The sequence below is a fragment of the Limanda limanda genome, chromosome 6 (genome assembly GCF_963576545.1).
Source record: "Limanda limanda chromosome 6, fLimLim1.1, whole genome shotgun sequence".
NCBI lineage: Eukaryota > Metazoa > Chordata > Actinopteri > Pleuronectiformes > Pleuronectidae > Limanda > Limanda limanda.
This window is the reverse complement of record NC_083641.1, coordinates 28,659,345-28,673,512: the sequence shown is the minus strand read 5'-3', so window position 1 is coordinate 28,673,512 and position 14,168 is coordinate 28,659,345. Positions and strand designations below refer to the sequence as shown.

Sequence of the window (14,168 nt, the reverse complement as noted above, 5' to 3'; positions counted from 1 at the left end):
TCAGCTACTTTCATGTGCTGCATTTTGTTTCGCTTGTTTCAAATATTTTTAAAAGTTGAATAATTCATTTCCTGGAAAAAATAAAGACAATTCTAAACAAAGAGATTCTTCTTTTCTTTCTTCACCTTCATCTCCAGAGATGACAAACGAAGTAGATTTTGTTCATTTTTTCAATAATTGATTAAAGTTATTAAAGCTGATTTGTAGAAAATATCCTGCAGCTCTGTCTCCCTAATTGATTAGTTAAAAATCAAAGAGGAGAATTCTCCATTTTATTATTCATTTATGGCTTATAACTTATACACTTTATTCAGGAAGTCTTTAAAGAAAATATAATGTAGATAGATCGATGGATACTTTATTAATCCCGTGGGAAATTTAGGTCATCCAGTAGCTTATACATTTATACACTTATACATCTCACTGACATACATACATTAATCACAGAAACATAGGGACAACATATTACAGATACATGAATGGGTCTGACCCTATGGTACAGAATACAGTGAATTGTGTCAGTGTCAGTATGAAAGTGTTCTTGTACTGCTGGATTGGATAGTGCAAAAAATATATATTAAAAAACTAAAATATATATATATATATATAAGTACAAAAGAGAATATGTAATTATGTATGTGACAGACAAAGTGATAATTATCAATGTTTAGTGATGTAAACATTTCTATTTGACTGTATTCTGTGGCCTCATGTCCGAGCTGCAGAAAGTGGAACCGAATACAGACGACACAAAGACACTCGTGGTTCCCAGAGGATAAACCCCCTCACGTCTCATGTCCTCCAGCTGCTGTGTTTTCAGTGAAGTCCCCGAAGTAGACTTCAGAAGATGGTTCACCCAAAAATTCAAATTCACTGATATTCTACGAAGTGTTTGAGTCCACAAAACCCTTCTGGAGTTTCAGGGATAAACCTTGTTCCAGCAGAATCTTATACAATTGTAGTAAATTCGGTTCGATTCTTCAAACGTGTTCATCCTGAATGTCTTGTGTGGTCGTCCGCTGGAGCCACGTTCATGTGAGGACCTCAGCGATGCTTCAGGAACTTACTGGGAGTTTCTTTCTGTTGTTTCTCACGTTTGAAACCTCGGTCACCATTGACTTAACGTTGTTTTGGATCTGCAGCACAGGGTTGACCCGGTTGACCCCTGGGCCTGCGACACGTCACCCCCCTCCAGTGGAGGACCAGGTGGACTGTCCCTTTAACAGCTGAGGTTCGAGTCCAGGGACAACACGTGAGAGCCAAAAACACCGGATTGTTCCTTAAAAAAACAACAACGTTCCACTGTCTTTGCTCTGGAGGGGGGGGGGCGCACTTTATTTATCTGTTTTTAATTTGGTTTTCAGGAGTTTTTTTATCAAATTTAATAATATAAGACACCGTGGTTGTTTCCTTTATCTATCGTTGTAAAAAAAATATACACACGTCCACACATTTTGCTCTAGACTCGAACATTCGATCTTCACCACACCCCCATAAAGAGATGGTATAGTCCACTCCCCCGGAAACGCCGGCGACAACTGAGCTCCCGGAGAAGAAGAAGAAGCAGGTGGAGCTGGATCCTCAGAGAGAAGAAGAAGCAGAAAGAGAAGAAAGTGAGTGATGAGAGGAGGTGAAGCTTCTCCTCCGGGTGTCTGAGACCCGGACCCACCGACCGGCCGTCTGTCGCCCGCCCGCCGGGGTCCGGGTCTCCGCGGCCGGGGACACACAAGCTAACGTTAGCATCGTAGCTCTGACACCCGCCGACACCGCTAACAAAAGAAGCGTCCCGGCAGAGAAGCGACCGGATTCGAACCGGCAACCTGCAGATTAGCTTCTGGTTGAAGTTTCCCTGGCGGATAATCCACCAACACCCGCTAGATCTGACCACGATGTGGGACAGACGTCATGCTAGCCTCGTTAGCTTCGTTCAGCTAGCATCAACGCACCAGTCTCAGCTGATTGAGTCAGCACTGAACCCAGTGATCTGTCCCTGAGTGGGAGTACTAGTACGAGTATTAGCATGAGTACTAGTATGAGTATTATTCCAGTACTTCGTGTATGTGACTATTGTTTAAATCCATATTGTCTCCTGGTTTCCACTGTTCAACCAGGTCTGTGTATTTCTGTTTATTCTATAGGGAGGCGACATGTTTTATTTATTTAAATGGTTTTATGTAATCGGGCAAGCAGCAACAAAACAACTAGACAACAACACAGTAAACATAAATCAATTAAAAACGATCACAAGTCTCAAATAAACCATCACAAAGTAAAAGATTTAAAATCTCCAAATGGAACATACCACTTTAGTTTGAGGGACGTTTAGTGAATCTTTCCATTTAGGGTTAATTAGGTCACTGAATCCAGTTCGGTCTAAATGAAGAAGTTTCTGGATCTTGTGATGTTTGTGTCTCCTCAACGGACTTGAGACATATTTAAAAACACGTTAAAGCAGCTGAAATAACCAGCATTGGTTTATTTGTATTTATCTATCTGTCTGTGTATTTATTTCTCTGATGTTCATCTTGTCTCGATTCTGTCTCCTCGTAGGATAACCCTTCTCCAGCTGGAACCACAGTAACAGACACACTGGACAAGTTTGTATGTAGTTGTTCCATTTTTACAATTTAATCCAGCATTTAAACAAAGCCATGTCTTAATATTAATGTTAATTTCAGAATTTAACTGAGGGTTTAATTTCTTCTATTGCAGAATCTCTTCGATTTGAATGGACAAGGAAGCCAGAAATACACAGGTACGAGTTGTGTCCTCCACATGTTGTCGTTCTGCACATGATGGATCGCTGGCTGCAGGATGTGATGTCACGACCCTCTAACAACATGTGGTTTACTTCCTGTGTGTAGCCCAGCTAGTGAAGCCTGTTAAAGGCTCAGTGATGCCTGTGAAGAAGAAGAGGAAACTCCCTGGTGCAGATGATCATGAGCACAAGTGTAAAATCACAAGGTAAACACAACACAACACACACACACTCACACTGTCTTCTACGGGCGCCTGTCTGCATTGCATCAACTCTCCTCTCAGGGATGTTGCAACAGGTTCTGCAACACACTCCCTATCCCTGCGGCCCGGAGCTCATGGGGGTCTCATGAACAGATCATGAGAGGTGTAAGAAGCTCCTTCAAGTCCGAGTCCCTTCAGCTCGGGTCTCCACTCGGAACTCTCCTGCACCTCACTCCTGTTTGAGGGGTGAGACCCAGTCTGGGTCCGGGGTTCGTTTCCCATCGTGTCTGTCCAACACTCAGGGAGAATCTGCTGAGTAAGCGGCTCTATGTTGAGAGGACGACCTCTGGCTGAACCCGCAGGTGCCTGAAAAAGGTCAGGCAGGGTAGTCTTTCCCCTGAGCCCCCCCCGACCCTTCTCATGTTCCTCTGCTGTGGGCTGAGGAGATGAATGTGGACTTTAAAGTTGCCCTCAGTCAGAAAGCAGGAAGAATAATGTCGTCCAAGCAGATCCAGCTTCACGTGTGACTTCAGTTCTTGTCATGTTACCCAGCGCTGCCTCAGACCACAGCAGGACGTGTCTAAACGGTCAGTTTATTAGGAACACCTAGATTTGGATACCAAACTAACACAATGAATTTTTTTTTTTTTTTTGTTTTGGAATATTTAGTTTTTCCAAATATTTTCACAATGCAAGAGAACATGCAGAGCTCTACGTTTTATGCTCTACATTAAACATTACAGAAAATTACATAACAAAATTAAAAAAAAACACGCATAGATGAAATAAAACTAATTAAATAAATAAAGTAAATAATTCCCCACACCCAAAGAGAAAAACAAAAAAAAAAGTTGGTGAATAGGATGACACATCACAAAGGAATACCGCATTGACACAGTACACAATGTAATTCAGAGCTCCAAATAGTTACAGTCCTATGGTACCGTTGGTGGTGTATCCATGTACTCCAAATAAGCCTGCCAGATTTTCAAAAATAACTTATATTTGATGCATATATATATATATAACACAATGAAGTTTAACGGAAACACTTCTCTGATAGTTTTATCTAAACATGAACGTTATTAACCTCTAAAAGACTTTTCTGTGAAACCAACAGAAGAAGAAATTGAACCTTCTTCCAACTGAAAAGTAGAATTATGAAAAATGAAGATTTGCAGCCACAGCTTCACTGGGTGTGTTGTGATCCGCAGCTTCTGCTCGAACCAGTAACTATTGTTTGACGTTTCTTGTGTCGTCAAAAAGGCCACAGCAGGACGCGTCCAAACGGTCAGTTTATTAGGAACACCTAGTTTTGGATACCGAACTAACACAATGCAGTTTAACGGAAACACTTCTCTGATAGTTTTATCTAAACATGAACGTTATTAAACTCTTAACGACTTTTCTGTGAAACCAACAGCAGAAGAAATTGGACCTTCTTCCAAATGAGAAAAAAAATTATGAAAAATGAAGATTTGCAGCCACAGCTTCACTGGGTTTGTTGTGATCCGCAGCTTCTTCTCGAACCAGTAACTATTGTTTGACGTTTCTTGTGTTGTCAAAAACCACAGATCCCTCTCAGTGTGCAGCTTTGTTACAATAGCTGATTTTTACACTGACCTTATGAGTTGAGTCTGCGTCGCCTCTGCACGATGTGGTTTCTTCATCGTCTCCTAACGTATTTTAAAACTTTGTTGCAGTTTCGCTCGACCTCAGATCCGCGGAGCGAGGCCGATCAGCAGCGACAAGCTGTTCTCCAGCAGGAAGTGCTTGCTCTGGTTCCACAAGTACGCTGCTGGCGACAACGTGGTGGATCCAGAGGCCATGGAGAGCTTCTGTGAAGACATCGGTGTGGAACCAGAGAATGTGAGTCTCCTTGGGTCCCGCTGAGGAATCACAGCGACTATTAACCCAGGAATAAAAACATTATCTGAAGCTTCCTGTTCTGACTCAGCAGAGAGAGTGGAACGACTCCAGGGAAACGTGTGGCGCTGCTTAACGACACATTTGCAAATCAGTAAAATATAAATGTTGGCAGCTGCACTTTGCAGATTTTAGTTCATATTTGGATAAAGAAATGTTTTATGTATAAGCAAATAACTTTGGTTGCTATTTACCGACCGTGTACATGCAACGTCTGACGCTCAAATGAAATGAGGATTCTTTGTGTCTTTGTCTTTCAGATTGTCATGTTAGTTTTAGCCTGGCATCTAGAAGCAGCTAATATGGGATTCTTCACAAAAGAGGAGTGGCTCAGGGGAATGACAGTATTACAGTAAGAACATTTTTTTATTTTAAATGTAAAAACATGAATTTGATTTTGAGTAACTGAAGCTCACAGACATACAGATGAGATGTATCTTTTCTGCTCAGGTGTCTCACCTCTGTCTGTAGTCGTCAGTGACCTGAAGGAAAAACCCTTGAAGTGTGTGTATTTCACAATGTGTGTGTGTCTGCCCCCCCCCCCCCCCCCCTGCAGGTGTGACTGCACAGAGAGGTTACAGAGTAAACTGGAGTACATGCGCGGTGAGCTCAACGATTCTGTCCTCTTCAAAAACATCTACAGATACGCCTTCGACTTCTCCAGAGTGAGTTGGTTCTCTTGGTTTGTTTTGTCTTCAGTAACGAACTAGTACTAAATCACTAATGTGATAAGATGAGCTTTGGTTTTTATCCTTTTTAAATAACATTCCTTCAAAGTCTTCACTACACAGACGCTGCTGTTGAGCTACATTTTGATTGGTTGGTTGAGGTTTGGATCTGTGATGATTCTTGTCCTCGGTGTCTTTGTCTCGTGTTCAGGACAGAGACCAGAGGAGTCTGGACATGGACACGGCCAAGTCTATGCTGGCTTTACTGCTGGGGAGAACATGGCCTCTGTTCCCCATCTTCCATCAGTTCCTGGAGGTAAAAGCAGAGAAAACTCTTCCTTTCCTCAATCGTCCCATCGCTGTGTTGCTTCCTCACCCCCTCCCCCCCCTCCTTCTGTCCCCCACAGCAGTCCAAGTACAAGGGGATGAATAAGGACCAGTGGTACAACGTGCTGGAGTTCAGCAGAACCATCAACACAGACCTCAGTAACTACGATGAAGATGGAGCTTGTGAGTCAACGCGTCCGGACACATTCCAGAGTTCATGTCTGAAATCGGCTTGTTTTAACTGAACTGGTTTTGTCCTCAGGGCCGGTGCTGCTAGATGAGTTTGTGGAATGGCAGAAAACTTGGTCAGCGTCGTAGCAACAACAACCCCACACCAAAAAGGAGGAAGAGGGAGAACAACAAAACCCACAAACGCAGGAGGAATCTATTGTTAAATGAGAAACAGCTGAACACACACACACACTCTCAGACACACACACACACGGACTGGAGAATCATCGCTGTGGACTCTGGGTTCAGTCACATCCCATCAGAGATCGTCTCTGTTCATCGTCAGCCAACTGTTGTCAAGAGGCCTTTCTCTCAGAGAGTAGACTTTTTTAAAATAGGGTTAATTTGGAATAAAGAAACTGAACTAAGAAAACACACAAAACCAAAAAAAAGAACTGAGAGAAGAGATGTGGAATTTGTTTTCTTGATAATAATTTTTTTCCCCCATTTTGTGTATTGTTTATAGATGTTTTCACAGTAATAAAAAAGGAAATTAAAATGTGACCAGCTGCTTCTTGATAATTACCACAAACTGAAGGTGTCATTCACCAAACAGCAGCTGGAGAGGACGTCTCAGGTCTGTGACTCCGAGGCCGGTTCAGGGTTCGGTCTGTACAATAAAGAAAGATGGACGACATGGCCGCTACCAAAAGTGAAGCCTAAGTGTCTCTATCGCCCCCTGGTGGCTGGCCAGAGGACAGGTCATTAACCCTGTCTCCTGGTGTTAGTGGATGTGACATGAAACAAACTAAAAAGTCAAAGTAGACATCAAATATATTTTTCTCAAAGATGATTTCTGTCATTTTAGGTTTTTGTTTGTTCAACTGTTCATGTTTCTGATAAGTTTGGATTTGATTGAATTATTTTATTTAAGCAACAGCTGAGACGTCATGATTGATGGAGTGTGTGTATTGGACAGACAGAGTTAGGGGCAGACATTTGGAGGGATTATGTTTTTATTCTCGTTAATATTCCATCTCAAGAACGCCTTGAAGCCATTTCTTAAGATTCTGGACTCAAAGATGAACAGAGTGGAGTTTAGGTCAAAGGTCAAGGACACAGTGACCTTACGAAGCCCTGGTTTGGATTCCAGAGAATCCTTCAGAATTTGGCTCAACTTTTACACAAATGCTCGAGGATGAGCTCAAGTGGTCAAAACCTGACATGAGACTGGAAAAGTAACTTGCATCAGATATAAACTGAACTGTTTTCACAAACAACTAAATAATCATACGTCATTTAAATCACATGAAAGTATTAAAGTCCACGTTTAGTTTATTTTCAGTTTTGTGGCTGAATATAGAAAAATCCTTTATAGAATATAATTCATAGTTATATTTCCATGTGGAAGTGCGGCCTCTCCTCCTGGCCCTCCCCCCTCGTCTCCCCCCCACCGTCCAGCGGCCCTGCTGAGGCGGCGGCCATGATGGCGTTGAGGCGTGTCAGAGAGAGGGAGCGCTGCTTCAGCCTGGGGGCGGGGACCGGCTCATTGGGGGCGGGGCCAGGCAGGTGGCTGTACCGATGGCCGTCCTCGTCGTACTGGTAAAGACGAATGATGCGGCTGCGACGGGCCGGACAGGGGGGGGAGGACGAAGCTCCTCCTCCTCCTGCTGCTCTTCCTCCTCCTCCTGCTCCTCCTCCTCCTCCCATGATGCCTCCTTGCGTCTCCTCTGATGTTTCCCTGTCCATCTCCTCATCTTCTGTTTCTGATTTTTGAGAAATGTCTTTGTCCATTTCTCCTTCAGCTCCCTCTATCTCATCTCTCTCTTTCTCCCTGTTCCCTTCCACCTCCTGCTCACTTCCTCTCCTCTCTTCATCCTCCCTTCTGCTCTTCTCCTTCTCACCTGCGTCCTTCTCCTCTTCCTCTCTGCTCCCTTCATCTCTCTCCTCTCCATTGTCACTGTTCTTGACTTCATCTGTTTCACTTTGACTTCCTCCATTGTCTCCTATTAGATAAAGAGCAGTGACCTCTCTTTCCTCTTCCTTCTTCCCTTCTTTCTTTTCCTCCAGACTCCTTCCTTTGTCCTCCTCCTCCTCCTGCTCCTCTATCCCTCTCTCCTCCTCCTTCGTGTTGTCACATCCCTCCAGGTAGGCGGTGATTTCTTGCTGCTCCTCTGGTTTGAGCCTGAAGCTTCTCTGGGGTTTGACAGGAGGAGATGAGGCTGGTGATGAAATTGTCGTCTCCGTGGTTACGCCGTCCCACACCTGTCCGATCCCAAAGGCCTCGTTGTCGTACATGGATGGCAGCGTTGTCATGGAGACCTCCGAGTCACGGTGTGGCATGGACGGTGGGCGTAGTGATCGCACCTTTGCAGGGATCGCCCCCAGACACCTGAGAGGACAAATGTAGATTTGATTTATTATTCACACAATTTTTCCATCTACAAAATAATTGAACAGAGAAAGTCTGAATCCCGGTGTGAAGCAGAGCTGCTGCTCAACGAACCTGAGAACATGAGCTCTGCTCAGAGCTCCAGCGCTGAATCCAAACACGAACGTCAGCAGCACCGACGCTGCCACGGCTCCTGCAAGTTCTCCACCTGAAACCCCCCCCGGCTTCTCCTCCTTTTCAGACGCAGCGTTTCTCCTGATCCTGGTCCTGCAGCTGCTGTCCTGCTCCTGGTTCTCCTGTTCCTGGTTCTCCTGTTCCTGGTTCTCCTGTTCCTGGTTCTCCTGTTCCTGGTTCTCCTGTTCCTGGTTCTCCTGATGGTGAGAACCAACGTGGAGCTGGTAGGGCCACAGTGTGGTTCTCTCTGTGTCCTGCAGGAGGCAGTAGTACAGGCCGCTGTGGAGGCTGCTGCTGTTGGGCACAACCAGGCTCCCGTCCTGGTGCATGAACACAGGATCCAGATCACTGTGAGGTCCAGGGGCCCGCAGGTCTCCAAAGGGGGTGTGCCAGTACTGGACCACACCTGCAGGGAGGAGGCGACGACAGGTGAGATGTTAGAGCTGCAGGTGGAGCTCCGAACCACAGACGGTAAACAAAGCTACACTTTCTCCCACTGTACAGAAATGAAGCTGGAATATCTGAGATACAAACGCATGAATAGATGCAGCCACCAGGGGGCGATCAAGATGCTTTGGCTTCACTTTTGAGGGACCGTCATGTCGTCCATCTTGGTTTTCTCTGAGTTTTCCATGTGGATTAATCTGCTACTGAAAATTTCCCCTACGAATGCACAGTTTACTTCTCCTTTAGAAACACAACAAAACCTTTTTCTGTATTTTTTATATTATTTAGATATTTAGGGGAGAAATTACCTTTTATTAGTATTTGGTGAAACTCTGAGTCAAACCTTTTAAATATTAAATGTTTAATCATCAGAATCTGATGATATCAATTTAAAAACCATCCTCCTGGACAATCATCAATTATTGTTGACTGAGGTGAAGTAAAGACAGTTTCAGTGAACTGCTCAGATTTGGAGGCGGAGCTCTTTGTGTCCATGTTGATAACTGACCTGTGTTTCCTCCGTGTCCACAGTTTAAAGTCAGCTCCAGCTCTGGATGACCTTTGACCCTGCAGGTTGCAGCCACGGTCAGGGGCCCTCGGCCTGTCGCTGCCGGACTCGCTGAGGCAGCAAGAAGAGCCGTGACCGTTAACCAGCTCGGTAACATCTTCAATCTGAAGAGGAAAGGAAGACTCCGGGTTTATTAATGATGAAGCTGTTTAACTCTGTGACCTGTTTGTAAAAAGTAAACAGATTCTGATCTGCAGCTGTTCGGAGGAACTGAATCTGTTTCATGTGTGTGTGTTTCCAGGATCAATCTGAGTTTCATACTCATAGAGATCAGCACCTGGTGTATTTATAGACAGTGTGAGGCTTTACATACAGTAGACAGAGAATAAAATATTGATATTTCAGTCAATGTATAACTTTTTTACAGTGCCTTTAACTCAACTATTTTAGAAACTCTAAGGAAATAACATCATTGTATTGTATTATATTTTATAATTTGACACATTTCTTTCTATTTTATTTGTTTTATTATACTCTTTAAATATACTCTTTTTGGTTCTTTTGAATCTTTTGCTGGAAAGTTGCTGTAAACTGTGTGTTCAGGTTTTAAATGGATTTCTTTTCATTGTCTCTGTGTTGTTTCTAATGTCCTGGTTCAGCAGCTTGAATCTGCATCTGTGTATGAAATGTGCTTTACAATTAAAACGTTTTTGAACAAAACAAAACAAAAAAGCCTTCAAGTCTACTGAATTTAAACTCAATGGTACATGTCCATGTTCTAATGTTATAATCAGTGACCCGGTATCAGAGAGGTCATGAGTGAATCGTAGATCTGATCGTCTCTGTGATATTTACCTGCTGTGACGGAGGATCTCTCAGCCGTGTTGCTCTCTCTGGTGTGAACACAGATGAGCGAGTCAGTGTCAGTCGCCGCTGGCAAAGTGTAAAGTGCAGTTTCTCACATGACACAGTGGATGTCGCCTCCTGTGATGATGTTAAAGATTAATCACATCTCAGACACAAACAGCTTCCTGGGAAACGCTCGTAACAATCGTTTCAGGCTGAATGAAGTGGAACCTGATGAACTGAGGTCGGACACATTGATCTCATTCAGGGAAAAGGACTCTGAGGGTCTCTGTTAAAGCAACATTAGTCATCTGAGGCACCGCACTCTAGTGGTGACTCACAGGAACTGCAAAGATATGAGCTTCATTTGCATCCGAGCGCCTTGTTTCTGCAGAATCATTGAACAAAGAGGTTTTCATGTGTCTCGTGTGTCTAACTGATCAGTTTCTCTTTTGATCTGCACACGTTCATGTTATGGTAAGGTCATGGTATTTTTAAGATTTATAAAACCAAAAAGCTGCTCGAGAGCTGAAACATCAGTCGACTAAACCAAACTTAACTTACTGACTCTCCTCAAACTAAAGAACACCTTCTCAGCTCCTCACTGCAGGTTTATAAAGTCCTTGCTGGCCAGTCCATAGATTATTGCAGGGGAGAAATCACAGTCCTCTTTGAACCCCTGTGGCACAGAGAGCACCCCCTTCAGTCTGCAGCAGAATGGTTCAGTCCAATCATCCTCCTCTATTTAAGCCTGGAGTTGCAGCTGCTCAGTCTTTGTCAGGTTGTCAGGAGGATGTTGATGTTGATGTTGATGATGTTTCCCTGTCTGGGACCACATTGAGCTGATGTCTCCTAATAAGGTATGAACATGGTAATAACAATTAGTGTAATATACTGTAAAAAGGTGTGACAACACAGCGTATCGCTTGTTCTAATGTATTTCTTCTAATTGCTGGTATTATAAAAGGTGAAGTGTCTGTTGTGTTCAAAAGAACTTGGATACAACAATAACACCTGGTCTGTGCTGAGGCCTTATAGAGCCCTGCATGGGAACATGGAGACCAACCTCCTGCTGGTCCTGCTCCTCCTCCTGCTCCTCCTCCTGGTCCTCCTCCTGCTCCTCCTCCTGCTCCTCCTCCTCCTCCTCCCATGATGCCTCCTTGCGTCTCCTCTGATGCAATGATATAAGACAGCCTACAAACATAAGCATGGTACAATTGGATTACACAACATTAATAAATATTTGACATTTGAGTAATGAATGATTAAATTTATATAGCATTTTATTTGTCATCAGGTCTGAAGAATGATGTTGATGAGGCCTCGGTGAATATGGTGATTGAGGATTCCCAGCCCTTCACTATGGGTTCAGAAAGCTTGTTCATGCTTTCAACCCTACCTATGTTCTCCCCACAAGGCCAAAGGCAGGTGTGTATGTGAGCACATGAAGCATGTTTCCCCATTTCCTCATATTTGTGATTCCTACAGTCTTCTCTTCTCCTCTTTAGGCTTTGAAAGCTCTGGTGGAAGAGAGATACAAGGAGTCCAAGGAGAAGGCCAAAGCCATCGTGTTGAAGTTGCTTTAACTTCAGACATGTGGACCTCAACACAGAAGCTTATCTAGCTGACATGCCATTTCATAGATGAAACTACCTCACTGCATTGTGGTGTTTTGGGTGTGCTGCATTTCCCTGAGGCTCATACTGCGGCAAATTTGGCAACAGTCAAATCAGCCCTGATGTCTAACAAATAAAGTAACTTGAATATCTCGCGCAACAAATATGTGTGCTTGTGCCAGGGAGCTTCGTTTGCGTCACACAATTTGTGTGGCACACACTTTAACATTACTGATAAAAAAGACTTCAGCAAAACACTGACATCCGGGCTAACGCTAGGCAGACAGTGGGCTATTTCAAGAACAGCACCACAGCAAAGGTGAATTCCTTTGTTTAATTGCAATATTCTAAATGACGCTGTTTTCTGTAAGTTGCTGCTTCAGTGACACATGAATGACTCATTTTTTGTTGCCAAATTTTATAGGAGAAGCTGACACAGGTGCAAGAGGAAATGGGCCGGCCGGTACTGAAGCTTATTGAAGAGGTGGATACACGCTGGAACAGCACGCACCATGTGTTCCAGCGGGTTTATGACCTCAGGGAAACAGTAGGAGCAGCTTTGGCCGGCCTACGAACTGGTTGCCCCACTGTCATCAGAACACTATGCAATTATTGCAGAATGTCAAAGTGCTGGCCCCATTTTATGCTGCCACAGTTGAGCTGTCAGAGGAGAAGAGAGTGTCTGGATCAAAGGTCATTCCCCCTTAATCCATGCCACACCCGTCACTGGAGGAGGAGGACATGGGAATTGTCCAGACTCCAGTGATGACAGAAATGGCTGAGGAGTCTGAGGAAACGGTGAAGGGAGAAGCTGTACACTTAACACTCAATGAGCATCAAGTCACTGGTGACCCTGCTCAATCCAAGGCTTACAAAGATGGGGTTCTTTAGCCCTAACAAAGCAACAGATGCAGTAACAAGGCTCACTACTAAATGTGCTGCTGTTATTGGAAACAGCGCCTCCTCTTCCTCCTCCTCATCCCAACCGCACACATCAGACACTTCTCAGCCTGTGACTAAAGGTACTGGATACATTCTAATTGTATTGTTGTATTCAATCACTTACAGCCGGTTTGTCTGTCTTAGGTCGCAAACTGTGGCAGCGTTTGGAAACCAAAGTCCTGCAGACGAGAACACAAATTCCACGACGGACGCAGCAGTAGAGGTCCAGCAGTATCTGGCTGAACCAGACAGGGGAAGAATGAATGGAGAATCCCAGCTTCATCTGTGTCCTGTGAAAGGATCTTTTCTAAAGCAGGCGAAATTATTAAAAAAAAAAAAAAAAGAAACTGCCTGAAACCCAGCACTGTTGAAAAGCTGTTTTTAAATAAAAATGAATAAACCGTTATCCCTATTGTACGTGTTACATTTTGTCCCCACACACACAAGCACAGTCACAAACCAAGTAACACAAGCACGTTCACATCACAACCCTCTCACCAAGTTGTTTCTACTTTCCCTTTTGACCCCACCATTGTATCATAACGACAGACACCATATTAATAAGTTCATAATTTATTTATTGGCATCACAAACATCATTTATTCAATTCAAAGCTTCACACAACAAAGCCATGGTGTCATAATTACATTTAATGTCCACTTGATGGCGCAGTAGAGCAAATGAAGCCCCATGAAGCTTCGGCCTATGTGAACCAATTGGATGGAAAGCTTCAAAGCTTCAAAGCTTCATCTCGTCATCACTACAATGACTCATGTTTTGTTGCCTCCACAAAGGAGCTGGTTTTGTCACAAAGCTTCATGAACGTCTCCAGTGGTCGTTTGAATATCTGAGACCCTGCAGAGCCAAGCCTTTTTCATTATGACACCTTAATGCTGCAGATTTACAGAAAGGGGAAATATACAAGTTATATTGTGGAAAATACAGAGCAAAGTCATGTGGTCTTTCTTTGGTTTCATTCAACGTGAGTAACAACACATTCTGATCCATGGGATGAGAGAATGAGCGAAGGAGAAAGAGAAGATCAGTGTTTTCCTCTTCATCCTGAACACTGAGTTACATTCTGCCTTCAGCGTGTGGCGTCCTGAGGCCTGATGTCTGTAGAGCAGCTGGGAAATGTCTGTTTATAAAGTAGTTCAGCAGAAATGTCATGAGACAAAGGTTTCTCTGGA

At 43.8% G+C, this 14,168-nt stretch overlaps 1 protein-coding gene across 1 annotated transcript; it reads left to right on the top strand.

Annotated features, from left to right (window-relative positions):
* The first annotated feature begins 479 nt into the window (after positions 1 to 479).
* dcun1d5 (DCN1, defective in cullin neddylation 1, domain containing 5 (S. cerevisiae)) lies at positions 480 to 6,604 on the top strand. The gene is made up of 11 exons (XM_061072623.1): positions 480 to 496; positions 1,511 to 1,613; positions 2,551 to 2,601; positions 2,713 to 2,755; positions 2,865 to 2,964; positions 4,665 to 4,830; positions 5,148 to 5,239; positions 5,444 to 5,552; positions 5,767 to 5,871; positions 5,963 to 6,065; positions 6,145 to 6,604. Exons 1-11 carry the CDS (start codon positions 480 to 482, stop codon positions 6,198 to 6,200), a joined length of 945 nt encoding a protein of 314 aa, XP_060928606.1. The 3' UTR covers positions 6,201 to 6,604.
* Positions 6,605 to 14,168: the final 7,564 nt, after the last annotated feature.

Excerpts from the sequence above, each read along its gene's own strand:
- dcun1d5 (XM_061072623.1), top strand. Across the intron at positions 2,965-4,664 it reads CACAAGTGTAAAATCACAAG|TTTCGCTCGACCTCAGATCC; the intron begins GTAAACACAACA and ends ACTTTGTTGCAG. Across the intron at positions 5,872-5,962 it reads TCTTCCATCAGTTCCTGGAG|CAGTCCAAGTACAAGGGGAT; the intron begins GTAAAAGCAGAG and ends TGTCCCCCACAG.